General features: G+C 46.9%; 2 protein-coding genes and 1 pseudogene across 7 annotated transcripts; 2 read left to right on the top strand and 1 right to left on the bottom strand.

Moving 5' to 3' along the window:
* Positions 1–1,217: 1,217 nt before the first annotated feature.
* CHTOP (chromatin target of PRMT1) lies at positions 1,218–9,955 on the top strand. 6 transcript variants are annotated; one of them, XM_089915156.1, is made up of 7 exons: positions 1,219–1,496; positions 1,982–2,023; positions 2,477–2,558; positions 3,904–4,057; positions 6,612–6,798; positions 7,627–7,764; positions 9,453–9,955. In XM_089915156.1, exons 3-7 carry the CDS (start codon positions 2,494–2,496, stop codon positions 9,656–9,658), a joined length of 750 nt encoding a protein of 249 aa, XP_089771282.1. In that variant the 5' UTR covers positions 1,219–1,496; positions 1,982–2,023; positions 2,477–2,493; the 3' UTR covers positions 9,659–9,955. The 6 variants fall into 6 exon arrangements, with proteins under 6 accessions (XP_089771292.1, XP_089771286.1, XP_089771282.1 ...); XM_022559389.3 differs by having other exon boundaries at positions 1,982–2,046; XM_022559390.3 differs by lacking the exon at positions 1,982–2,023 and having other exon boundaries at positions 6,615–6,798.
* Positions 9,956–25,078: 15,123 nt separating this feature from the next.
* On the bottom strand, positions 25,079–25,892 carry LOC111167043 (large ribosomal subunit protein eL36 pseudogene; annotated as a pseudogene).
* A 157-nt stretch (positions 25,893–26,049) lies between these two features.
* Positions 26,050–27,852, top strand: SNAPIN (SNAP associated protein). Its single transcript, XM_022559414.3, has 4 exons — positions 26,050–26,237; positions 26,499–26,545; positions 26,786–26,904; positions 27,239–27,852. The coding sequence occupies exons 1-4, from the start codon at positions 26,095–26,097 to the stop codon at positions 27,338–27,340; spliced, it is 411 nt and encodes a 136-aa protein (XP_022415122.1). The 5' UTR covers positions 26,050–26,094; the 3' UTR covers positions 27,341–27,852.
* Positions 27,853–27,942: the final 90 nt, after the last annotated feature.

The following is a 27,942-nucleotide window of genomic DNA, read 5'->3' as shown; positions in this document are numbered from 1 at the left end:
GCAGATGGCGAGAGAGGACACAGAAGGGGGAGCGGGGACGCAAAGGTCCCCCCCAAATAACTATTTAACGATGTTCAGGCCAAGTTGGGGATGGAAGTGAAGAGGAAAATATGGACGGGTGGTGATGAGCGGTGCAGGATCTAGCAGAGGTGTGCTCCCAGCACTGGCCCCCAGGCCTTGGCTGGGGCGTTTGCAGCAATCTGCAACTCTCTGACCGGGGCCAAGGCAAATGATGAGGGGAGAGCCAGTGCAAATTACCTGGGCCCAGTGGTCCACAAGAGAGACCGAGGAGGGACTTGCCTGGTGGCGCAGTGGTTAAGAATCCACCTGCCAATGCTGGGGACACGGGTTCCATCCCTGGTCTGGGAAGATCCCACATGCTGCGGAGCAACTAAGCCTGTGTGCCACAACTATTGAGCCTGTGTGCCACAACTACTGAAGCCCGCGTGCCTAGAGCCCGTGCTCTGAAACGAGAAGCCACTGCAGTGAGAAGCCCATGCACCGCAAGGAAGAGTAGCCTCCATTCGACACAGCTAGAGAAAGCCCACGCACAGCAACAAAGACCCAACGCAGCCAAAAATAAATAATAAAATTAATTAATTTTTTGAAAACAAAGGGGGAGAGAGAGACCGAGGAACATCCGCATAAAGAATTGTAGTCCGTCTGCTTTAGCTTGAGGGGCAGAGGGATGTGCCAGGAAATATGAACATCTTTTTCAGGGGGACCGAATCAGCCCCAGCGACCCAAATTACTAACCTGCAGTCCCCTTAAAACCCAGGAGCAGGGACTTCCCTGGCGGTCCAGTGGCTAAGACTCTGCACTCTCAATGCAAGGGGACCAGGTTCAACCCCTGGTCAGGGAACTAGATCCCACATGCTGCAACTAAGAGTTCACATGCCACAACTAAAGATCCCGCATGCTGCAACTAAGACCCAATGCTGCCAAATAAATACATATTTTTTAAAAGCTTTAAAAAATAATCCATTTTCCAAAGATAAACAGAGCTATGCCACTTGGCCACGCCCCTTCCTAGGCGGGGGGGGGCTGAGTTTAATACAGACCAGGACTTTGCTAAAGCCCCGCCTTCTCCCTAGGGCTCCGCCCTAATCCCGCGCAGGCGTGGCACAAATTTTCCCGCCCCTTAGTGGTGCGGCGGATCTGACGCCTAACGTAACTGCGTCGACGCCATTTTAGCCGGTCCCTCTCCGCACTGGGTGTGGCGGCCATTTTGTTTTCGACACCGAGCGGGAGTTGACGGCAGCCGCTGTGGTGAAAGGCAGGAAGGGGCAGGCCGGTTAGCAGGCGGACGGGCCAACCGGACAGCCAGCCAACAGCAAAGAACTAACCTAGAAATCTACCGCTTAACACATCTAACTAACCGCCCACCAAGTTAACCCGAGCCCCTCCACCGTCAACTCAGGTTCGGCCGGCCCCCGGCCCGCCTGCCGCAGCCGTGGTGGCAGCCCCGGGAGGAGCACTGGCGTCCGTTTCCTTCGGTACGTGTCTGTGGTGAGGAGGGCAAGAGTCCTGGGGAACGGAGGGGTCCGGCGGACGCGGAACGGGAGCTGGCGGGATGTGGAGGCAGACAGGGTGTCCGAGGTGGAGGCCCCGGAGGGGGCGGAGCCCCTGAGAGGGAGGCGGGGGAGACCCCGAACTGGAAACTGGCCACGGGATTGATGGAAAAGGTGGGGATTTGATAGAGTTAAAAAAGAATGTTGTTTGGTGGGTTGAGCAATGTCGGCGGTCCTGACAGGGCTTTGAGAGGGAAGGGCAATCAGAGGAGGACTGCACGACCTTAGGGAACGTTGGAAAGTAATGGCGGCTTCAGGGTTAAATTTTGTGGAGCGCTCCCGGGAGCGAACTCCCAGGTGAATGCCCGTTTAGGGAAACCTTGTCTACTCCCTCCCTCCCCCAGCTCCGCAGTCCCTTGCTAAGTCTCCTACTTGATTTTGAAACTGGAATGCTTGTGTCATCTCTCTAGATCAGTGGTTCTCAGTTGTGGCTGCACAAGAGAAGCACCGAGGTAGACTTCCCCCCCCCTTCGAGGTAGACTTTTTTTTTTTTTTCCCCCTTCTAATTGCTGATCCCCAGACCTCACCATCAGAGATTGTGCTTTAAATAGTTTGCGCCCAGGCTTCTGTGTTTCGTTGTTTTTTTTTAAAAAAAAAAGCTTCTTGCAGCCAAGGTTGAGAAGGATCGCTCTAGATGAAAAGCCAAACTCTTAACACTTCTTTGGCTGGGTCTAAGTCTGCCATTTTGGAGGCTTGGGCAGATATTTTCTGTCCTGTGGCCTTGGAGTTTATTAGTTTGAGGTAACTAGCTTCTTAAGTTTAAGCACGTGAAATGAGTTTTGGTGTGATCGTCAATAGTCATCGACACAGGCCTTTTCATTCATTTTTGGTTTGGGCCTTTGGCACTTGTTGAAATGAGGTGGTCATCGTTCTCATTTGCTCATTCTGTCCATTGTCCTTTGTAGATTCTCGGGATTTGAAGATGGCTGCACAGTCAGCGCCGAAAGTTGTGCTAAAAAGCACCACCAAGATGTCTCTAAATGAGCGGTGAGGCAGCCAACAGCAACTTCAGCTCGTTCATAAGAAAACATTACTTAAATTGGCCCTGGGGTCCAATGCACAAAAACCGGTTTTAAACTAAATACCAACAGAAGGCTACAGACCTCTGTTCTTAGTTGCATCGTATGTGGTACACAAAAAAAATTGGGCGGTTGTTTCAAAACCCCTTATCAGTAGATTTTTATGTTATGCTGTCTGAAATATTTATCTGGTGGGATGTATTTTAAAAAGACTCCTCACACCCTCCCTTTTCTTCACTTTTTTTTTTTTTTTTTTTTTAACATTGATACAGGGGTGGTGCAGCTCGGTAGCATGGTACCCTAGCTGCAGTAGGCTTGCTGCCCAGTCCAAGGCCAGCAGTGTTGTGTCTGGCCTGTAAGAGGCGGGTAGCAAGCTATGAATATGTCCAAAGGCCCTTGAATGTCATTCTTGGGCCTTGTAAGAGGCACTCGCTTTGCTCCATTTCACTTTCTTTCCATTCTGCTTTTAGTTTGTTTTTGTTTTCAATTCTTTTACAATTGAATGTTCTTCTCTTTCATTCCATTAAACTTACCTTGACAGGAATAATAGAAGAGTGTCTTCACAAGCTCTTAAATGATTAAACTAATCTTAACTTTTTCAGAAGTAATCACTTAGAGTCAGAAAAAGTAATCATTTGACACTAAGAAAAGTTAAGGCATTTAAAGGCACTTTCTGTCTCTGAGAGCTTTGTTCATTGAGTGCCTTCGACCAGTGACTTTATTAAGTTAATGTTAGACCACTAAAAAATTTACTGATGTTTGTTTGCCTTTTCTGAAGCATATGTACTTCTCTTTATCCCTTAGTGGTACACTAATTCTCCATATTCACATTACTACGTGGACAGATACATGAGAGAATGTGATATGCTCCTATAATTTATGTGGGTGTATCATTTCCATGGGCTTTGAAGGTGCTCTAGTCCTTCCTTATATTTGCCCTTAAAATGCACCCTCAGGTCCCCAAAGGTTTTGGCTTGCTTTGTCTGTCTTTGAAACTACATCTTCTGTGTCTTGTCATCACATCTGCTTATTGCATGCTTTTCATACTTTCTACCTCTCTAAAAGCCGTTACCTGAGCCCTTGTTATCACTTTTGATTGAATGTGCTACACTTAGCTGCATTTCTAAGTTTCTGATTCTTGCAAGTTTGTGGAAGCAGAGGAGTCTGTAACCCACATCAGCCTTGATCTAAGTGTACCACTTTACTTAAAGTTCGTGGGATCTGGAGCTCCTGGTCTAGCAAGCCATGAAAATGCCAATAAATGTTTTGTAATAAAGCGTTTATTTAAACATCCATTTTGTTCGACCTTGAAGCTTTACTAATATGCTGAAGAACAAACAGCCGATGCCAGTGAATATTCGGGCTTCGATGCAGCAACAACAGCAGCTAGCCAGTGCCAGAAACAGAAGACTGGCCCAGCAGATGGAGAATAGACCCTCTGTCCAGGCAGCATTAAAACTTAAGCAGGTGAGAGAATGGGTCTTAATGCGCCAGAAGCAGCTGGTGATCCCTGTCAGGTAGTCCACTGAGGCTGTCAGGACGCCATGGATAATTACGAGGTGGCTCAGGGCAAAAGCTGAACTTTTCTGGAGGAAAGAGAAGTTCAGAGAATTCCCATTTTGGCAGGTACCAATAAGTAACTTTTTGTTGTCTTTCTCTTTTAGGGAGTTTGCCATCAAGGTGGCCTGTTTCTGTGTTATCAATGAGTATTAACCTCTTTTGTTCTCTGATCCTTTGCCCTTAAAATAGATTCACTGGCTTTTTCCACAAAGAAATTTTGGTTTCTGTTTTAGATGATCTTCAAAAAATCCTTTATTTCTCACCAAATGGTTTACAAATTAGGGAAATGATTTTATTCTTTCTTCCCTAATACAGGGAGTCTGAAAGGCCTCTTAGTCAAAGGTTTTCAATGCTAAACAGTAGAAAGAGTGGGGTGACCCTCATCTCCACAGCACCTAAAGTTTTGTCAGTAAAGTAGAGCGAGAACACTGAGTAATTTAAGAGTTAGAGGTTCTCTTTCAAATTTCCAGTAAGAGATAATCCTATTCAGATCTGAAATAAAACCTGCTCTTTATTATTCATAGACTTTATATGCAAGTCCGGACAGTGGCTGTGGAAGGATATGTCCAAGCTGTGGCTGGGCGTCTGGAGGGCGGTGCCATGCAACTGTAAGGACTTTAACTGGTAGCACTGCATGGCTGTGCATAAAATCAGCAGTTAAATATAACACCCTTCCACCCCCACCCTGAACCATTGGGCTCACTGACCAAAAATAAACAAGGCCTTCTGCTTTAGCTACCTTAAGCCCTGGAGTGGCTGCATTCATCCCAGACTCAGGAAAGCAGTAAAAGGTGCCACTGTTTTCTAAGAGGAAATACTAAAAATTGTTGAAGACAGGTCTCTGACATATTATTGCAAAGGACCTTTTAACAAGAAGCTTGGAACAGAGGCTGTGCCGAAGAAAGTAGCCTCTAGAGCACTGCTGTCCAATAGAACTTTCCACGGTCTTGGAAATGTTCTGTATCTGTGCTCTCCAATACAGTAGCCATTAGCCACATTGACTGTTGAGTGCTCAAAATGTGGCTAGTGCCATTGAGGAGCTTAAATTTTTATTTTTATTTATTTAATTTTTTTACTTGTAATTTAAATTAGCCACATGTGGCTAGTGGTTACCTTAGCATATAGCACAGCTCTAGAGTGGAAACTGAATGATACAGTTGACATCCTTCAGCTTCTTTTCAATATTAGAGACTAGTATTGGTGGCAAGTAAGGGATGGGAAGGGAGAAGAACGTCTAAGTACTACGCATTCTCCCCTTAAAGCACAGATCTTGGGAGAATGTACTAGGGATGACTAAACACAAGAGACTTGTAGAAAGAAGTCCTGACCTCATGTTGTTCAGAGCCTGCCCCTCTGATTAGAAGCAGTTTATGATCTCATGCTAGAAAGCTAATAATAATAACTCGCAGCATATGGTTGCAGAGAAAGTCGTTGTAGTCGTTTGTGGGTGAAGCCTGAGGACGCATAATTTACTTTCGTTCATACTGACTTACAGCGTTATAGGAGAACAGGTTTGCTAGGGCTTCGGTGGTGTTCAAGGCTACACAGTCACCCTTTCCTCTGAAGGAATTTAATTGTCTGAGATGTGGTCTTTGTAGTTTCTCTTTGAGGGACAGATTATTGAAAAATTTCTATCTATGGTATGTCCTTGTTTTCAAATGTGGCCCTGAGTTTTATGATTATAGCTAAACTGTCTTAATTCTAATGCAGGTTTGGCTAGCTTTCTGTGGAGATACATTTGAGTTATGTGTTTATTTTGAATTAAAAGTCATTATACTGACTTAATTAATGGAGCTGTTTGCAAAGGTAGACATGGAATTACAGCTATTTAAGATATGTAAGGAAAGGAGATTTGACTTTTTTGTGTTTATTTACATCTTAAGGTAAAAAGTGGACCGTCTGGAGATAGATACTCAGAGGAAAAATGGAACACACTGGCCTCTTTGACTGAGAAATCAAACTTGTTCTTAAGTCACAAGAATTCAAATGAAATTGTAATTTAAACTTTGCCCAGAGTGTGATGAACTTCCTATGGTGTTTGAGTAAGCCTTTGAAGACAGTGGTAGTCCTTGGGCAGGTATGAATCCAGTCCTGTCATTGTCAACTGGTGGTTCAAAAACAGCAGAATCCAGGATTTGAAATACAGTGTTCTTATTAAAACTTACGTTCCAAGTAGTGGTATATGACTTCTGTAGCCAAACTAGTGAGGTAATTTGTGGTGATGCCAGTTTCATGGGACCATACTCAAGCTTCTTAGAAGCTCTGGATCAGAATTCTGCTTGTTTTCTACCATGTTCTGAGGCAAAGGCTTGCTTCTGGTTTGGGATCCTTATGACACCCCGTGCAGGTTTATCTCCCGCCACACAGACATCTCACTTGCTTCTTTTTCTCTGCACTTTGAGCTGCTAAATCCCATTGGATTGCTTTTTTGATCTCAATTCCCTAACACCTTTTCTTCCAGAAGAGCTTAAAGCAGCGCCTGGGTAAGAGTAACATCCAGGCACGGTTAGGCCGACCAATAGGGGCCCTGGCCAGGGGAGCAATCGGAGGACGAGGCCTGCCCATTATCCAGAGAGGCTTGTCCAGAGGAGGACTTCGTGGGGGACGTGCCACAAGAACCCTACTTAGGGGCGGGATGTCGCTCCGAGGTCAGTGCTCTGTACCTGATAATTGTCGGGCCCCACCCCCTTCCCTTTTCTCTTGGGCTGCTTATGGACGGACACATTTGTTTAACATCTTTAAGCCTGAATTTGTATTAATATAATTAATAACTTTTGAAATGACGTGTTTTTAATAGTGCTGCATGTCTTTTATCGATACCATTCCTTTTCTGATAATGTGCAATGGTGAGAGGCTAGGACCTGCGTTACAACAGGTAATTCATGTCATCTCCATTCCATTTTAAAACACCCTGCTGCTGCTTGAATCAAAGCACATTCGAGTTCTAGAAATAAGTCAAATCTAAGAAACTTCTTGGCCTGTTGGCCTATATCTTAATTAATCATCTCTGTTCCTGGTTCTAGTGAAATACTCTATTACATCTGGAAAAAAGAGGACAAGTTGACCAATAGCACTTAGCTATATGTTACATTTTAGGCACTGTTATACTGTTCTCTGTATAGTTCTTGTCCCCTACAAAAATGTATTGAGAGCAGGAACCATATCATTTATTTTTAAATCTGCCATAATGCTAGGCACCTACCTGTAATTATTCAATAGATATTCATGAAATGTATGTACTTAACTAATTGACTTAACTCCCAGCTTCTTCCAAAAGTGGATTTGTGGTCAGACTTGTTGAATTGATTGAATAAAGAGCAGCTTAATCTTTTCACACTCAGTGTGCAGCTTGCCCCACCCAACCTAAAAATTAACTGAATTAACTCTCATTTAACCCTCACCGCCTTCCTTTGGTTAGAATCTACTTTGTCTCTCTTGGATTTACCTGCATATACATTGTATGCCTCCTCTCCAAGGTCAAAACCTGCTCCGAGGTGGACGAGCCGTAGCTCCCCGAATGGGCTTAAGAAGAGGTGGTGTTCGAGGTCGTGGAGGTCCTGGGAGAGGGGGCCTAGGGCGTGGAGCTATGGGTCGTGGCGGAATCGGTGGTAGAGGTTAGTCAGCTACCAACTTCAGAGACTAGCTTCCCCTTATTTCTCTCCCTTCAAAACTCAGAGCCACCTTTCTGCACAGCTTCAAGTCATAGGCAGGCTTATTTGTTTGTCTTGTTTGTTTTATGAAACTGGCTTATTTTATAAATTCACATGCTGATAATGTGGAGGTCTGTCATGGGTTTTCCAAGAACAGTCAGGTATGTGTTACAGAGCCAGATTATATTCAGACTTCTTTCAGGCTCTTGCAAATTTAAATTGTATTGTTAAAAATGACAGAATGGTCAGTTTGGCGTTTTACCTTTTTCTGTCCCTGACCCACCACCACACACCCCACCCCATAGCTCAAAACCCACTTTGAGTCTAAGAAGAGAGAAGAGGGAGATGTACAAAAATGAAGCAGAGTTAAAGAGGATGGTGAGACTTGGAGCTAGGTATTGACTCTGAAACCAAGTAAATTCAAGATAAAGTTTGTGTCTATGCGAAACCAGAGATGACTCTTTTTGATCAAAGTAGAAAAAGCAAGATGGTATTGTGTCAGTTAACTAACTGACTCTTGTTGATAATCTTACCTTGAGACTTGGTGATATTTGTCCTGTGACCTCATGGCCCAGACTGGAAGAGAGTTTTTAATGGTGTTGCTGTTAATGCCAAATCTCATGGGAGTTTTCTGGCTTAGAGTTTAGTGGAAAACTCCCAGCAACACCTGTCCAGGAAAAATAATATATATTCTTTTAGCCCCTGGGTATATTTGCTTTGGTCTTTTTAAAGTGTGTGGTGGGTCTTCCATAATTTATGACCTTGAAGTTGCCAGGGGATAATAACTATTGGGAAAAGAAATTTGATAACAGAGGGCTTGTTTTCTTCTCTCGCATTATATGTTGCTTGGCTTATTGAGTGAAGTACAAGCTAGTTTGGGTTTCAGGATGAAATAGCATGTTTCCAAATTATCTTGACTTGGTTTCTGAGAGAGACATCACAGGGATTGGGTGGGGAGGAGTCTGAAGTAGCTTTTCAGAAAGCTGGGTATGTTTTGTTAAGTGAATTGAAACCACCTCTCAGATAACCATAATTGTTAAAATGTGAATAGAATCGGGAGATAGAAATGGCTGGGACTACTCAAAATGTTTTTCCCCAATTCCCTTCATTGTTCCTATGTCAGAATAACTCCTCAGTCTCCTGACATAGGATCAGTTCATTAGGTTTGATAAATTTGAGGAGACGAGCTAATTTTTCAGAAGGATCTCCAGTAAAGTTTAATTTGAAAACTGTCTAGCTTCACACCCCTGTTTCTCTGTGCCCTTGTTACTTCCTCCCTATCTTGCTAAATGGGGTTATCTTTAATGTACTTGTATTTTAATTGTAAACTTATAGCGAGTCTCAAATTTTAGTTTCTCTGTCTTAGGAGAGATTAAGAAATTTTTAATTATCAGTTAACTATATTCCCTTACTTTGTTGGTAGAATTAAAAAAATTTAAATAGCATTTAGAGATGAACATGTAATGAGGGATTCATTATGTGTGCTTTCCATGTGTTGCTTTCTACCCAGTGTGTTTCCTGTTTTTCCAGATTTCTCCTCTTGCCCTGCCCTTCAGCCTTTCTCAGCTAGGCCCCACTGCTCTAAGGGGCATTTACCATAGCACCAATTAAACTTACTTGTAACTGTTTTTCTTGTTTTTCCCTTGGGCCAGGTCGGGGTATGATAGGTCGGGGAAGAGGGGGCTTTGGAGGCAGAGGACGAGGCCGTGGACGAGGGAGAGGTGCCCTTGCTCGCCCTGTACTGACCAAGGAGCAGCTGGACAACCAACTGGATGCATACATGTCAAAAACGAAAGGACACCTGGATGCTGAGTTGGATGCCTACATGGCTCAGACAGATCCCGAAACCAATGATTGAAGCCTGCCCACCCTCCTGTGAGACTCTTGTTAAAGTCACACATCTGTAAATAACCTTGAGATAACAGATGAGAAGAAACTTGATTGATGCTGGAAGGACCTACCATAATAGGCTATGGACTGACTCGCCACCAGTTTGTGCATTTAGTGTGTTCCTTTTACTTTTTGATACTGTGTTGTATGAAACCCTTTTTTTCTCTGACTTGGGTTTTGTTTTATTGTCGTTTGGGTTTTTTTTTCCTTCGCCCAGACTTCTCTTCGAACATGAATGTGTTGGCCTTGTGGCTAGTACACCCTCTTCCCCACTCTGCCTTCGCTCACTTGTCATATGCTTTGGCATTCTGACATTTCCTCTGTTCATCTCCTGTGAAAAAGTCCCAGAAAGAGCCCATCAATGTCCCTGCTTAATATCTAGGTTTCTGAGATACAGTTCTGTTCTGCATCATCTTTAAAGAGCCTCTTAAAAGTGTTTAGAAAATGTGGAGCTCAAAAATGCATTCTGCCACGCTGATGTTTTAGTAAAGTAAATTAGGAACTCTGACATAGCTACAGGGCCACCTAACAAGTTACACACGGTAGCAGCTCTGATTTAATTAAAGTTATTACCATGTACATTTACACCACATAACCAGTGTACTGGGTCAGGTATGTGCACTTTCTACCCTGGAATGAGATTTATAAACTTTTCCTCTTGGCTTTGCATCATGCCCAAAGAGGGTATTTTTGGATTGGCTTACACCTGCAAAAGAGTGGGGAAAGCCATTTGGTTTGGCAGATGCTTCAGAAGAGAGAGGACTGGAAATTGATGGCAGATATCTGGTGGGAGGGGTCAGAAGATATCCATGCTGAAATGCTGTTATGTTTATACCAGGCCGATCTTGGGCTTCATTCATTGACTTTGACCCTTATTCCCCTTGAAGGTTTAATTAAGTTCAACCATATTCTGTCAACTGTTCCAGTTTCAGTAGAATCTTTTGTTTCTGGTTCATTATAACAAATTGTTCTCTGAAATCTAGTCAGGACTTTCTCTTTATTTGTGGGCTCTTTGAAATATTATGGCCACTATAACAATATTTTGATATACCCCTTGTAGAGTTGAGAGTCCTTCATAGTTGTATTAAAATTTGGGGTGGGAGGGGGATGTGACTTTGGGGCAGAAAGTGAACAATTTGCCCTCTTTTGAATAATCCCCGAGGTAAGATTAACCACACAAAGTAATGTACCAACACATTTGGTCCATAGGAAGCTCAAACATAATGGTCTCAGGAGGCAGTTGAGGACCCCGGCCCTGGTTTCCCTTTTCCTCTGTGCTGTTTAAGGGAAAAGAAGAAGCTAACCACCTCTAATCAAATCAGTTGCCATTGAGCTACCTGGTACCCTAAACTGTTGGGAGGTTGTGTGTCATTGTAGACTGGGAAGGAAATTTTGGCCAGGACAACCTGAACTTGAATCCCATTTGTATGACCTGGGCTACTTAACCTCTGGATTGTGAAGCAAGTTTAGTTGTAGAAGGGAGAGCTTGAAAAGACCATGCGGAGTTAGGACAGAGCCATGCTGACATAACCAATCAGACCTAGTTTTGAAGTGTCTGTACTGTAACTACTTACTCTTAATAGAAGTGGACTGTGAGACTGGAGGTCTTTAGCCCAAACAAGTATTTATAAACCTTTAATCGGAAAGAGTGAGAAAGGTATTTTTGTGTGGGCAAGGCCGATTTTAAGGATAATTCCTTAGATGCCAAACTCCAGTCAGCCCCCAAGGCTCTTCTGTGGGAGAGGTGCTGATTGGCAGTGGGCAGGCTACCCCTTGCGAACTTCACATCCACTGGTAGCCTTTTGTCATCTTCCAGGGCCTCCAGAACACCTTTGGGAGAAAGGGAGGGAGCTGCAGGGTGAGAGTTTTTCTATCCCCCAACCACACAACTTGGGATGACCCGTCTCTGGGATTTTATCCCCAGCCCCGTCCTTCCCAAATACTTTGACCCTCCTTCAAGGTAGCTAACAGGTATGTGCCCTCAGGATTTTTTTAATCTGGTGGCTTTTGGTACCACTCTCCATAATCCACTGAGATCCTCTGTGTAAGAATAAGGAGTGAAAGAGGCACCACTTTTGAAGCTTATGCAAGGGGTGGGGTAACTAGCTGAGGTAGAGATGGGGAGGGGCCCGCAGTATGAGTCTGGGTCTCACAGTGCCCAATTCCAGTTCCATGGAGCCCACACAGGAGATCACCCCGTATACTTTTGGCAAGGTTCCAGGCTAAAAGCAAAGTGTTGGAGTCAGGAAATGAGAGGTGAGGGGTGTACTGGGTGGCAGCAAGTGTCTGAGGCCTCCCACCACCGCCAGTCCATCTGCTGACGTAATTCCCTTGTGAGGGAGAGGTCCATTTCAGAACAGAGCTCCTGGATGCCTCAGCCCCTAGACTAAGGAAGAGAAGCTGGGGCCAGGATACTGGGTCCTTCAAGAAAGGGGAACTTGCCGAGGTGCCAGCTGTGCCTTAGCTGCTCACTCTCCTAGGTCAACCTCTTCCAGCTCAGGATTGCCCTGCCCAGGGTGCTTCCAGTCCCACCTTGTCCTGCCAACTCAGTACTCCTAGTGCCCACAGGTGTCTGTCCAAAAGGACCTGCCCCGTGTTCTCTACGCCCATCTCTTGCACTGGCCCAACTTGCAGGGTAGTGAACTAAGACCAGGTTGGGGCTGCTGTTTCTAGCACCCGTGTGATCTTTACTAACTACGAAAATGTCAAGCAGATCTAGTGGTCAGGGGACCCTGAAGCATCCTGGGGCGCGCGGGGGGGGGCGTTACTTTGTGGGTCCCAGTAAAGATGGGCAGTGAGGCAACCACTGGAGCTTAAGACCCCTTCCCTTTCTGCCTCCTCTATATCCCTCCTACCAGTTGAAGAATTCCTCCCCAACAGTGGGCAAAGGAACTTCCCTACCAGCCATGGACCCTCCAGCTCCACTCACTGCTCACTGGAGTTCCCAGAGTCTCCTTGAGGCCTGTGCCCACTTCTGCCATCCTCGATCCTTCGTGAGTGTCCCGGGTAGAGCAGAGTGGAACAAAGAGAGTCAGCCTGGCTCCCGGGTCAGCCTTTCACTCATTCAGCCACCGTATGCCAAAGGCTTGCCATACAGACACGAACAAGGCATTGTTAGGCATTGGGAGTACAGAGAAGAGGTTGATGAGCTAGAATATGAAAGTCAAGGGAAAGTTTAACAGAGAAGGGGGGAAGAATATTCGAAGGAGAGGGAACGAATAAAAAGGTGCAGGGAAAGTGTGTTCAGTGGTCCTTCAAAGTAGGGTGGGAGACACAACTGATAAGATTGGGTAGCCTGGAGCCTGTCTGCTAAAGACCTTGGGCTTTATGCTCTGGGTAGTGGGGAGTGATTGAGGACTTAAGTAGGAGAGTGCCATGGGATGATTTATTCAGAAGGGTGGTAGGAAGTGAAAACGGGCTAGAGGGAGGACCATGGAGACTGGGAAACTATTAGGTTAGTCTAAAACAAAACAGAGTTGGCCTGAACCTGGGCAGGCCACACCCTCAGCAGTTTCCTAGCTATCTGAAGTCTGGGATGCCTGTCAGCACAAGAGACAGGAGTCAGGGGTGGCCTGAGCAACCCCAGTGGAGAAAGCACATGGCATATGCCTCTCCCTGGCCTGCTCTTGTTTGTCTCCCTAGTGTCCCCGTGTGGTGGCCCCATGATGCCTGATCTGCCACCCAACCCAGCCTCCACCACAGCTACCCACTCCCTATGACCTCATACCCTGGAAAGAGCTAAGCTTCCAGGCAAGGGGCTGGCAGAGGACAGGCCTCCAGCCCCCATAAGTCCAAATGACAGCACTTTCCTCCCCTCCTCCAGGCCCCCTGCGGCCTTGTCAGGTAGTTTCAGCTAATACCCACCCACCAGCAGTGAACAGCACCCAGACCAGCACTGTAAATGGGGCAGGCCTAAGGGTTGGCTCCTAGAAGGGAGGCAAAGGGCCCAGAGAGGCTGGGACCTGGGAGGAGACCTGGCCTGGCCTCTGTGTCCCCTCTCCTCTTCCCGTGGGCTGTCCTGTCCATCCCACTGCAACCCCAGCCCTCCTACTACCTCTCGCGCTGATTCTGCAGGCAATGTTGTTAACGAAAGCTCGGCCTCTCTGTACACCGGTGCCAAATCCAATCTCGGAGACAGAGTTTTGGGTGAAATAAGAAAGACAGCTTTACTACTTTGCTAGGCAAAGGGGACACACTGGACTTCTGCCTCAAAAAACTATGTGTCCCAACCCGGGAGGATTTTATTAGGGTCTTATATGGTTCAGAGTGGGGGAGTCTCTGCCAAGATTAGGGTGTGAGCAGGACTGGCACTCAATCTCCTCTCAGGTGGTCGGTCTCCTAATATTGATGAGCTTCTCTGGTCCCTTTAATCTTGCCTCAGGTGATTTCTTGGCAGCCCCCGCCCCCCTTGATTAGCAACTGTTCAAATCTGGAACTCAGGGAAGGACATGGAGGCTGAAGTCTTTTTTTTTTTTTGCGGTACGCGGGCCTCTCACTGTTGTGGCCTCTACCGTTGCGTGGCACAGGCTCCGGACGCGCAGGCTCAGCGGCCATGGCTCACGGGTCTAGCCGCTCCGCGGCATGTGGGATCTTCCCAGACTGGGGCACGAACCCGTGTCCCCTGCATCGGCAGGCGGACTCTCAACCACTGCGCCACCAGGGAAGCCCGAGGCTGAAATCTTGCCTACAAGAAATGGGGAACGAAAGGGCCTCCGTGGCTGGGAGCCCCACAGGGCCCCACTCGGTTTCAATGTGAGAAGGGCAAGGGTGCCCAAGCCTCCAGTTCCCTGGGTTCCGGGCACCTTTAAGGACTCACCTCCAGCTCTCTCCCTTCCCACAAATACACATATAGACACAGTTGTCACAGTGGAGTCATGAGAAATGGAATATTTCCTGCCATATCAGTAAACAAATGATGTCACAGTCGTCAGCTTGCAGCCCTCCAACGTGAGCTGGTGAGCCCTGAGGAAACTCAGAGCTGAAAAGAATACCTGCCATCTAGCAGCCATCAGACTGCAGCCACTCCCTACGGTGAGCACTGGAGGAAACTCAGGATGTGAAAATACAGGATACTGGCCCCAGATAGCTGAGGTGCATATCAAAGGAATGATTTCAGTGAGCCCAGAACTCTTGCATCTTCCCATACATAGAAAAGCACTAAACTCCTTCACTTGGGTTATGTGGTTTTCTTTAACCATAATCTTTTGATGTTCCCAGCTACCTGCCCTTTGTTGCAAAATATCTGTATAACCTGGCTCCCCGCTTCGCCTCCGCTGAGTAGTTCCTTCAGGGTTACTTGAGATGCTGCCTCTCAGGCTTGAAGTCCTAAAAATTCCCGCTGAATAAAACATAACTCTCAACTTTTAGGTCGTGAATAATTTTTTAAGTCCACAGGCATATCATCTCGTTTCTGACCCTGGACCTTCCCCAGGCACCACCTCCAGCCTCTTATCAGGAAATCACATCTCCAGACTCCTTATGTTCTGTCTCCAAGTTTTAGCTGGTAGTGTTAGGGTTAGAGTAGGATAATCAAACAGTTAGCTCAGAAACCCCATTAGGGGATTGTAGATAGAGAGAAAACTTCAGGGGGCTTTGGCAGACCACAGAAAGATTAATGATCACTCAAGAAATGAATGGGAAAATCCTGCAACAATGTGGGCTTACTTGACTCATAAACCAGAGCAAATCATTTAGCATCAAAGCCAGATTGGCTCACTTAACAAAACCAAGCTAACTTGATTAGCAACAAAAGCATACAACAGGAGAATGTCAAAACAATTAAACAATGGTGACTGAGACCCACATCCTTCCCAGTGAGCTCAGTAAGTTAATGACCCACAAGACATGATCTTTGGCCCCTAGGACATGCTCTTTGCACACAAAAAAGCAATCATTATGGAAAGGGAAAGACCCTCATTGTACTGAGACCTGAAATAATTTTTCCGAAGTGCCATGGCAGTCCTGGCCTGACCATGTAGGGACAAGACTCCCCTGCCCGAACTGGAGGAGGAGCTGATGATGGAAGCATGACACCTACTCAAGAAAGACAAAGAAGGTCTTCTCCCCCTCCCCTCTCTTCCTTTGATTAGAAAAATGTAACCCACTAAGTACTTGGGGCAGCACAACGCTCGCCTGTCTGCTTGCTAGCCTCACAAGCATCCTATTCTAAGAAATCACTTCTTATCACTTTGCCTCTCACTGAATTCTTTCTGCATTGAGACATAAAGGACCGGACCTCTTCAGAGCCCCCTGAAACACCACCTATCTGTTTCAGTAGTGCCAGTGGGAGAGGTGTTGCAGGTGACCTCTGGCTGCCCTATTCTCCTGCCTGGGTGGGCTCTCTGACCTTACCACACCCATTCTAGTGACTTGGCCAGGCAGGATGATGGCCAAGGGTGGAGGCTGAGGCCCAGGATGGCTCTGGAACCTGTGATGGTGGCAGCAGTCTACCACCACTAATCCCCAGACAAGGGCCTCTTACTGTGTAGGGCAGGCAGGCCAGTAGACCTGGGGCAGCTATGGCTCCATGAGCCCTCTTTAAAGGATTCTCTTAATTCTCCATTTAGGCTTGATTTATTTAATTTCTTTACCTTTTAGTGTAAGGTGATTATCAATTTAAGATTTAAACACATCTTTGGTGTGATATTATGAGGTATAAGAAACATATATTAGGGGCTTCCCTGGTGGCGCAGTGGATAAGAATCTGCCTGCCATTGCAGGGGACACAGGTTCGATCCCTGGTCCAGGAAGACACCACATGCCGCGGAGCAACTAAGCCTGTGCGCCACAACTACTGAGCCTTCGCTCTAGAGCCCGCGAGCCACAACTACTGAAGCCCACGTGCCTAGAGCCCGTGCTCCGCAACAATAGGAGCCACCACCCGCACACCACAACAAAGAGTAGCCCCCGCTCACTGCAACTAGAGAAAGCCCATGCGCAGCAACAAAGACCCAACACAGCCAAAAATAAATAAATAAAAATTTTTTTTAAAAAAAGGAAATATATATTTGGTCGTCAGCCCCAGTTCCTGGCACAGAACTCCTAAAACCCTTAGAATTTCCTGTGATAAGAGCAATAAAGGTGTCTTTTGTTACGTTAATAAGGTGACTTTTGGAAAGCTCCAGGTAACCTAAGGGGGGAGGGGGGGTAGTTGTCAGGGGAATCAATCAAGTGGTTAGAGGGTTGGAAATTCCAGTCCCACCCCTAGACCTCTGGGGAGGGCAGAGGGGCTGGAGATAGAGTTATGTTAATGCGGTGGTTTGGACCTCACCAAAGGATGGGAGCTGCCAGGAGAGCCAACCTTGTGATTAGACGGATGGAATTTTCAATCCCACCCCCAATCTCCATGGAGGGGAGAGGGGCTGGAGGTTGAGCTCAATCGATGGCCAATGATTCATGCCTATGTAATGAAGACCTCACAAAACCCCAAAAGTGTTGCAGGAAGGGGGACCCCTTTCAGGGCAAGACAAGGGTGGGCTCTTGTCTTACACTGAGAAATGAATTGTCCAAGGAGACACAGGTGCTGACAAAGCAAGAGACTTTATAGGGAAAGGGTGCCCGGGCAGAGAGCAGCAGGGTAAGGGAACCCAGGAGAACTGCTCTGCCACGTGGCTCGCAGTCTCAGGTTTTATGGTGATGCGGTTAGTTTCCGGGTTGTCTCCGGCCAATCATTCTGACTCAGGGTCCTTCCTGGTGAGGCACGTATCTCTCAGCCAAGATGGATTCCAGCGAGAAGGATTTTGAGAGGTTGGTAGGACATCTGAACTGGAGTCTCCTCTCTCCTTTTGACCTTTCCTGAATTCTTCCCGTTGGTGGGTAGCTTGTTAGTTCTGCATTCCTTACCAGGACCTCCTGTTTAAGATGATTCATGCAAGTGGTTACTACAGTGCCTGGCCAGGGCCAGCGGTTTCAGTCAGTCGTTCCCCTAACAAAAGGACTGAGAGCTTACAGAGCCTCCTTGACCTTCCCTGAGTTCCAAAGTGTAGATTCAAACAGTTGCTTATCAAGGAAGGGAGGGAATGCAGAAATGAAAAAGAAGCAGTCAAAAAACAATAGTGCAGCCATAGGGCAGGATTCTGGTTCCTCCTCAAGGGATATACATAACAAAATACCTCTGAGTTCTTCTGCTGGAACAAGGCCCCCACCCAGGTGAAGGATGGTGACTTCAGGCTGAACACAAGACTCCTGGAGCACCACCCTATCACCTCACCACCAACCAATCAGAAGAGAGTCTGCACACAGCAGAAGATAACAAAGACTCTGGACCCCTCCCCAGATGATTCTCCCTTTAAAAACTTCATGGTCAAAGCAGAATCCTCGGAGTTAATCTTTGGACGTGAGTCCACCATTTCCTCAGGTTGCCGGCCTCCTGAATAAAGCAAGCTTTCCATTCCTACCAGCACTTGTCTCTCCAGTATTGGCTTTGGAGTGGCGAGCAGCCGAACCTGCGTTCAGTAACGCTAGGAGGGTGTCGTGGGAACCTCTGACTTATATCCAGTCTGTCAAAAGTACAGGTAACAACCTGGGCTAGTGATAGAGACTGGTGTCTGAAGTGGAAAGAGTGGGGGGGTGGAGGGGCACTGGTGGGCAGTCATAGGACGATCTTTAACCTGCTGTGGACAAAGAATGTCCTGCCTTTTCAGTAAACAAAGGATGTTGAGGCCATCAAGCCCTTAGCCACTGCAGCTGTGCGAGGGTGCACCCTGAGGGGATTCAGGATGGAGAAAAACAGGATACTGGCCCTATCCTTTGATAGTTAAGGGGTATATCAAAGGAATAATTTCAGTAAGCCCAGACTCTTTCATCTTCCCATACATAGAAGAGCTCTAAATTCATTAACCTGAGATGTCTGTTTCTTTAATTAGCCATAATCTTTTGATGTTCCACTAAGTAGGGGTTTTTTGTTTGTTTGTTTTTGCAGAAACTCCTATATAGCCTGGTTCCTCCCTTACCTCTTCAGAACAGTCCCTCAGAGTTATCTGAGGAAGCTGTACCTACCTCGGGGCTTTGGGCTTAAGTCCTCAGTAATGCCCCAAATAAAACATAATTCTCAACTTTTAGGTTGTGCTTTTTGTTTCTCAGTCAACACTGGAATCTGACGCAATCTCTAGTAGTGTCAGAATTGAGTTAAATTCTCGGACACCCTGCTGGTGTCTGAGAATCGCTTGTTGAAAGTGTGGGGAAACCCACACAGACATTGGCATTGGGTCAAAGAAACCGAAAGACGTGGGGATAAGAGACACACACAGTGAAAAAACTTATCTGGAAGTCTTGGGTGAAATGAGTTCCCCCAAAATGTTCTGAAGATTTCTTTGGATTTTGTGTGTGAAAGCACATCCTCTAAGGGAATTTCATTTCAGGGGGGACACCAGGTCAGCAAATGGAGAAGAGAGAGGAGATGACGGAAAGCTAGACAAGAAAGATTCAAGAGGGGGACAGTCCTCAGCCTCCACCTTCTGACCCCTTTGGGATAAGCAGGTGTCCTGGGGTCTGACCTGATCCTGGTCTGAGGATGAAAGATGTGGAGGCGGTGGATCCCAAGCACCAGTTAATAAAACAGCAGGGGGCTTCCCTGGTGGCGCAGTGGTTAAGACTCCACGCTCCCAATGCAGGGGACACAGGTACAATCCCTGGTTAGGGAACTAGATCCCACATGCATGCCGCAACTAAAAGTTTGCATGCCACAACTAAGGAGCCCGCGAGCCACAACGAAGGAGCACACCTGCTGAAACTAAGACCCAGTGCAACCAAATAAATTAAATTAATTAATTAAATAAATATTAACCAAAAAATACAGCAGGAATCTCAGGCCTCCTGGCTGCCTGCCCCTTCCCCACTCCCACCCCTACTGCTGCCCTTTCAGCTCTGCCATTGAAGCATTGTAGGGCTCCCCAGACAAAGTTCTCACCTCCCAGAAATCAGGGTAGACCAGGCAATACCCATCCCTTAACCTGGACCTGACAGGCCCGAAGAAGTCTGACTCTCAGGTCCCCCTCCGTAGTTAAAGCCGTCACCAGACACCATTCTGTGCCCCACTCCAAACGGGAAGGACCCTCTGACAACCCTGAGCACCCTCCTGCCACACTCGGGCTCCACGTGGGATGTCGGGGTGCTGCTAGCCTGCCAGGCAGAGGGCACAGTGTGGCTGTGCAATGGATGTGTGCCTTCCCGCAACAGACCCCTCCCCCATGTCCTCTGCCTGCCTTAAGTTTTTTTTTTTAATTTATTTTATTTTTGGCTGGGTTGGGTCTTCATGCTGCATGCCGGCTTCCTCTAGTTGCGGCGAGCGGGGGCTACTCTTCGTTGCGGTGTGCGGGCTTCTCATTGCGGTGGCTTCTCTTGTTGCGGAACACGGGCAGTAGCCACGTGGACTTCAGTGGTTGTGGAACGCAGGCTCAGTAGTTGTGGCTTGCGAGCTCTAGAGCACAGGCTCAGTAGTTGTGGTGCACGGGCTCATGTGGGATCTTCCCGGACCAGGGCTCGAACCCGTGTCCCCTGCCTTCGCAGGCAGATTCTTAACCACTGCACCACCAGGGAAGCCCCTGCCTCTTCTTTATGAAAGTTGTAGTCTCCCAGGCCTCCCCTGGGTCACAAAATCCTAGCTCAAGAATTTATGAGTGAGGGAATTCCCTGGCGGTCCAGTGGTTAGAGCTCTGCTTTCACTGCCGAAGGCACGGGTTCAATCCCTGTTGGGGGAACTAAGATCCCACAAGCCGCGTGGCAAGGCCAAAATAAATAAACAGTACAACTTTAAACATTAAAAAAAAAAGAAGAAGAAGAATTAATGAGTGAAAGGATGTGAACATGTAGGGACAAAAATAGCAGTTGGGGGCTTCCCTGGTGGTGCAGCGGTTGAGAGTCCGCCTGCCGATGCAGGGGACACGGGTTCATGCCCCGGTCCGGGAAGATCCCACATGCTGCGGAGCAGCTGGGCCCGTGAGCCATGGCCTCTGAGCCTGCGCGTCCGGAGCCTGTGCTCCGCAATGGGAGAGGCCACAACAGTGAGAGGCCCGCGTACCGCAAAAAAAAAAAAAAAAAAAAAGCAGTTGGGCCAGGAGAACTGGTAAGAATTTATACAGTAAATCAGCCATATGCTGGTCACAGAATCTTTAGTTCCTCCCTGAAGTACCTAGATAAAAGTATCTGATGCACATTTCCTGAGCTGTTTTACAGATGCTAAAACCCCCACCAAATAGAAGAAGTTAACTACTTGCTGACCATGAGCTTGCAGTCCCCAGACCAGCTGGCGCACGGAGGATTGATAATGTTAACCCCTGTGACACCACCCTATTACCTCACCATCAACCAATCAGAGAGTTATGCGCATTCTGATCACATACCCTGTGACTCCCCTCCCTCACCTTTCCCTTAAAAACTCTTCCCTGAGACCCTTCGGGGAGTTAGGGTCTTTTGAGCATGAGCCACCCTGTTCTCCTTGCATGGCCCTTGCAATAAACCTCTCGCCGCTCCAAACAATGATGTTTCAGTTTGTTTGGCCTCACTGTGCATCAGGCACACAAACTTGGGTTTGACAACAGCTGTACTGCCTGAGCCAGTGCAGCGCTCAGCACAGCACAATGCAGAGGTTTCTCGTGGACATACTCCCAGACCCACCTTCAGGTAGCCGGCAAGGCGGGGGCAAGTCAACCTAAGCACTTAGAGTCGGTTGAATCGGCAGATGCGGAACCCGTGGATACGGAGGGCCTACTGTAAAAGCGATTCCTTAATAGTTTGGACAGTAATTGCAGTGGAGCAAGAAAATCTTCTTGTTTGGTTTTTCTCCCAAGATAAAAACCTGCGCAGATTTGGAGGCACTTTTGCCAGTGTTACACAGATGGTTCAAAGTTTTTAAGACTCTCAGAGTCAAGGTTTCTTTTCATTGCAAGTATGTGAATATATCTCTGTAGTTACAGTCTGTATTCAAACTACTGGAATAAAATATCTGCCAGTCAAAAAAAAAAAAAGGGGGGGACCAAACTTCCCTGGTGGTCCAGTGGTTAAGAGTCTGCCTTCCGGTGCAGGGAACACGGGTTCGATTCCTGGTCAGGGAACTAAGATCCCACATGCAGCAGGGCAACTAAGGCCACGCACTGCAACTAGAGAGAAGCCTGCATGCCACAACTACTGAGCCCGTGTGCCACAACTAGAGAAACTCTTGCGCTGAAACTAGAGAGAAGCCCGCGCGTCGCAATGAAGACCCAGGGCAGCCAAAAAAAAAACGGGTTGGGGAGCTCAGAGACAGAAGAGAGGGGGAGTTTTTATGACTTACATCTCCTTCAGCCTCTGTGGAAAAGCTGAGGACCAGAGGACTACTGTTATGTGATACTGGCACAAGCAGGGAGGAGGGGGGGTTTGCACTGAGTACCTTGTGCCATGATGCCTGGAATTTGATAAGTGTTTAGAGAATGAATAATTGAACCAGCACTGGCCTTCAACCTGTTATCCAACTTCAGGGTTCCTGGAAGAGCCTTGCCCAGTCTCCCTCACCGAGGTGTCCAAGGAATCAAGAAAAGATGGATTCTAGAGTCCCTTTCAGCACTTATTTTCTCTGAGCTGGGTTATTATGTAATCTGACTGATACGTTAGTATGCAGGCTGACCTGGAGGGTACAGAGACTAGAGGCAAGAAGATCAGTCAGGAGGCTGATACAATGCCCTCTTGAGATATAAGAGCTAACTCAAAAAAAAAGCTAAGTCAATGTGATAAGGAGTGAAAAGGAAAGCATAAAAACAAAACACAGAGTGATTTTCTTCAGAGAATCAGCCTTTGAAGTAGGATTACTAGATAATATACTAAAAAATTATTTGTTGTTTATCTGAAATTCAAATTTACCTAGTGTCCCAGAGTTTTTCGTTTGCTCTGTTTTCTAAATTTGGCAACCCTACTTCAAACAGTTACCTGAAAGGGCTGTGGCCTAACTTGGGGGCTTCCTGTCTAGACACAGATCATAAACCTCTTTTCCAGCCAAGGCCAGCCCCTGTTCTCTGTCCCTGGCACAGGCCTCAAGGACTTGGCCCTTTTTCCTTTCCTCTTCAACATTCACACCGCTTTGTCCCGGGCTTCCTCTTCTGAAAGCCTGATTATGAAGCAGGCTGCCGTTGCCCTAGCTACCCCCCTTCCTTGCCACTTACTCCCCAAATAAGCCCCCAGCCTCTCCTGAGAGTTTTACCTCTAATCACTAGAGGGAAAGATAGAGGGAAACAAACACAGTAAACAACAAAAACTGTACAAGGCTTTAAAAGTTGCCACAGTTGGGGTCTCAGGTTTGCTGCTGCTGACCACCACTCTCCCACAGTGATTTAAACACCTTTATTCCTGAGGACGAAACTGTCAATGAAAAAATTAATCAATAGTCAATCTAAGAATGGAAAAAGAAATAAAATGGAAAATTTTATTCAAACCAACCTGAGGAGATATATATATATATATTTTAAACATTTATTTATTTATTTGGCTGCACCGGGTCTTCGCTGCAGCACACAGGCTCTTAGTTGCGGTATGTGGGATCTGTTTCCCTGACCAGGGATTGAACCCAGGTCCCCTGCATTGGGACCGTGGAGTCTTAACCACTGGACCACCAGGGAAGTCTCCAACCTGAGCATTGTAAGCTGGAGCCAGTCTTTCAGAAACTCTGAGGACTGTTGCAAAGAGCTAAGGTGGGAGGCTAGGACTTAACGTGATTTTGACGAAGGGGTATGTGCAATCAAGCTCACATCTTGGTAGACGGTGACTGCTATTCTCCAGAAATAGAGATCTTAGTTAATGGTTTAGTGCTTTTCTAAGAATGGGAAGATGCAAGAAACTGAGATCATAACATTTTCTCCTGAAAACACATAACTGAGGGCCAGTTCTGCCAGTTTTCCCAGAGCACGAAGTGCCTCATTCTGATTCTAAATTCCTTTCAGGGTGTACTGCAGGTCATTGACCACAGTGGCTAATGACTTGATTCTTATAGAACTGGCTAGGGGGCAACATTATTTTACAATCCTCTACCTTTCAGTCTTTATTTCAACCAAGGTTTGGGAGGCATTTCATGGCCAGCTTGTTTCATGGTGCTAGGAATGCTCATTCCCATGTCAGGAAAGGATTTCATTGATAGGCCAATGTGCTATTACTGGACTAGGCCCTGTCAACAGTAACCAAAAGCCTTTGGACTGTCTGTCTTACTTGTCTGTTACGGTCTGGATAATGATTCGCTCTTGTTGTTTCTTCCTGTATCTAGAGTTACGCTATTACAATCATTGATCTTATAGAACTACATTTGGTCAATTGTTTCAAGTTGCCTAGTCATCATTATTTTTATTGGAGGCTCAGTCACACATTTGGTAATGCAAGAAACAATAATCTTGTAAAATAGGCAGAATACAAGTAACATAGTTAGTAACATTAATGAGGTAATAAGTAAACATTTAAGCTAAGAAATTCCATTACGTATCTTCCCCAGGTCATTTGACCTAGTCTGTCCTGCAAGCAATCTCTGTCATTAAGGGAAATGATATATTGGTATTGTACATAAAGTTTACCAAAGATATCTGCACGTACGAGGTGAGTGGTGGGTCATCCTGATGCCTTACAGGATTGAGAAAGGAATGTTATCTTCTAAGGATTTACATGGTTGGCGTCAGAAGAAGAAAAATTTATCTTTATGGTTGAGCTGGTATTTCTGACATTGGAGAGATCTGGTTAACGCATAATGCAGACGCACACTGCACACTAGAGGGAAGAAAAGAGGCCCAAACGGAGAACTTTTTTTTTTTTTTTTACTAGACCAGCAGGGAATTCCCAAGCAGAGAACATTTTCATGTTTAAATTTTTCTTGTTTGCCTTAAAATAGGAGCTTTATTTCATCAAAGCTCAAGGCGGAACACTCTGGTGCCCATTTATTGTGAATCACTGGAACACATTAGGGCTTAAAGGACAGAGGGCTGTGCCTCTTGTTGAGAATTCAACAAGAGATGTAAACTCTCTGGAAAGCCATGAAAAACAAAAGTAGGGAAACTTTTGTTGGTTTTTTTGCGATACGCGGTCCTCACACTGTTGTGGCCTCTGTCGTTGCGGAGCACAGGCTCTGGACGCGCAGACTCAGTGGCCATGGCTCACGGGTCCAGCCGCTCCGCGGCATGTGGGATCTTGCCGGTTCGGGCCACGAACCCGTGTGCTCTACGTCGGCAAGCGGACTCTCAACCACTGCACCACCAGGGAAGCCCCAACTTTAACCATTTTTAAGTGTACAGTTCGGTGGCATTAAGTAAACTCACATTATGTAACTATCACCACTACTAGTCTCTAGAACTTTTAAATCATCCCATACTGAAACTCTGTATCCGTTAAGCAACAAGTCCCCATTCCCCTCCCCCCCAGCCGCTGGCAACACTGTTCTTTTTTTTTTTCTGGAAAAGTTTTATTGTGCACAGAGGGGAAGGGCTCAGTCCTTCTTGGCTGCTGTCTTCCTCATGGCGGCCAGGACATTGCTCAGCTCCTCTCTCTTCCTCTTGGCACGGATGTGTGTCCCCACCCTTTTCTTGATGAACTTGAGGGCCCGCTTGTCCTTGGAGACCTTGAGCAGCTCCATGGCCCGCCGCTCATAAAGGGCAAAGCCACACACCTCCCGGATCATGTCCCGCACGAACTTGGTGTGCTTGGTGAGGCGCCCGCGGCGGCGGCTGTGCCTCGGCTTGCTCACGTTCTTGGTCACCTTGTGGCCCTTGCTGAGGCCCACGGCCATGGGGTAGCGCAGAGCCATGGCTGCCGCTCCTCAATGGCTGCCGCGGCGGAAGGGGCAACACTGTTCTGATCAGGAGGTAGAACTACATTTTATCTCCATGAATTTGACTGTTCTACAAACCTCATACAAGCAGAATCATTAAATATTTGTCCTTCTGTGTCTGGCTTATTTCATTTAGCATAATGTCACGTTTAACGCATAGCATGTACCAGAATTTCATTCCTTCTTAAGGCTGAATAGTATTAAGATGCAGTCTTGCACATACTTTAGTGCCATTAAAAAATACACTTAAATTTAGAAATATACTATACTATGAGTATCATCTGGCTTTCCCACAAAATTAACATGGGAAAGCTATGGACAACTGGGGACATAAGCATTTATTTTTCACCCTCGGAGAAAACAAAACGTACGCATCCCCAAAATGGTTCCTTCTAGTCTTTGAACTCTGGAGACTTTCAAAACCCGCCACTTCATGGCCTACAAAGAACTACAACTCCCGGTAGCTCTAGGGCCCGGCCCTTCGCCCCGCCCTGCTGGCTCCAGAAACTGCGTTTCCCAGAAATCCCAGGCCGGGGTCGGAGCTGGCACTCCCCGGGCGCCCCCTAGCGGCGCACTTCGGCGGGGTTTCAGTTCCCGGCGGCCCTCGCGGCAGGTTCCGGCCGTAAGGGCAGTTCGTGATGTCGGGAGCTGGTTCCGCCGCTGTGTCCGGGGCAGGAACCCCCGTGGCGGGGCCCGCAGGCCGCGACCTCTTCGCCGAGGGGCTCCTCGAGTTCCTGCGACCGGCTGTGCAGCAGCTTGACTCTCACGTCCACGCCGTCAGGTGCCCTGGAGGGAAGGTTGGGGCGGGGCCTCTCCTCGATTTGGTTTTGTAGGGGCGGGGCCAAGAAAGGGCGGAGATAAGACGAGTTCGGCGTTCGGATGGGACTAAGAATTTAGGGAAACTGATTGGAGGCGGGGCAGACCGGCGGAGGGCCTGCCGGTGGGGGCAGAGGCTGGCTTTTCTGAGCACTTAAGAAACACATAGGGGACTAGGTTTTTGAGTTCCATTAACTGACCGTGTAGGCCTTGTACCTCTTTGCAGAGAGAGCCAAGTAGAGCTCCGGGAACAAATTGACAACCTAGCTACCGGTGAGTAAGCATCCCTGTATACCCGGGATCCTACAACTCACTACAGGACCTTATGTTTTGCCAACCTCTGGGGCTGGGTTTCTGTCACTTGCTTCCAGGGCTGCCGATGGACTCCTCTCAAGTTTCTAGTGACTGTGCCCATGTGGCACAAGAGTGCTTTCCATAGCATTTACTAGCTTACTTGTTCCAAGAACGAGAAGGCCATTAGGTGTTTAGTTGCATCTTCCTTCCATTTCCCAGAACTGTGCCGTATCAATGAGGATCAGAAAGTGGCCCTGGATCTCGACCCCTATGTGAAGAAGCTCCTTAATGCCCGGCGACGAGTCGTCTTGGTTAATAACATCCTACAGAATGCCCAGGTAAAGGAATTTCCTACCAACAGTAATTCTTTGTTCTTCTAAGTCCTTAAGGTATTCTCCGATTTTCAAGGGGTGTCATGAAGTCCCCAACACAGCGAAAGTCACCGTAATTTTTAGTCTTTTTGGGGAAAGGGTTGTCAACTAATGCCCGCCAAAATAGAACTTACTGTTCTTATTCTTAACCCCCAGTTGCTCTCATTTATGTTCTTCTTACATACCTTAGAAGACGTAACGTTGAGATGAAGCAAGCCTAAGATATTTTCCAGCCTAGTTGACAGCAAGTTCTAAATCCTTTCACAGAGCAGTTAATTTGATTCCAAATCTTGTTTTGTAGGAACGGCTGAGGCGGCTAAACCACAGTGTTGCCAAGGAAACAGCCCGAAGGAGGGCAATGCTGGATTCAGGAGTTTACCCCCCTGGTTCCCCAAGCAAGTAACAGGCCAGAAGATGGGCCCATGGCCACAGAATAGCACAAATACCATTCCCCGGCTGCCCGTTTCCTCCAGGACTCCCTGTAGGTGTTGGGACATCAAAAGGGCAGCCCTGTGGTTTGTTTGAAGCACTTCAGTCTTACCCATTTATGTGGGGCCCAAAGAAACCTGTGTAGAGCAGGACTCAGGATCCCAAAGGATTTATTATGGCTCTTGCTTCCAAGAATGAGCTGAGGCCTCTACATTTTTTTTTTTTTAAGCTCCATACTCAAGACCCACCTCCTCTACCATCTCCTGGCCTCATTAACAAGGGAGGGGCTTCCTCTGTTACGTGCGAGGTTGTTGGACCTGGGCAGAATGTCCTCTACCTGTGACTTCCAATATTCCTTTGTTTACAGTACAAAGGGCAGGCAAAGTCAAGGTGAATGACCACCTACCCTCTTTTGTTGACTGCACTGGCTTGACCACTGTAGCAGTGTTACTAAAACCATTTAATTCAATAAATGCTTAAATGGTATTCCAGTTTACTCTGGTATATGGAAAGGTTCCAAGAGTCTTCTGCATTAATTCAAATATAGATTCAAATTGAGATCTAGTGTTCACAATG

The sequence above is a fragment of the Delphinapterus leucas genome, chromosome 1 (genome assembly GCF_059928025.1).
Source record: "Delphinapterus leucas isolate spDelLeu-1000000601 "Yukka" chromosome 1, BTC_Dleu_Yukka2, whole genome shotgun sequence".
In the NCBI taxonomy this organism is placed as follows: Eukaryota; Metazoa; Chordata; class Mammalia; order Artiodactyla; family Monodontidae; genus Delphinapterus; species Delphinapterus leucas.
Note: the sequence above shows the minus strand (reverse complement) of the source record. Positions and strands in the feature narration are given on the sequence as shown.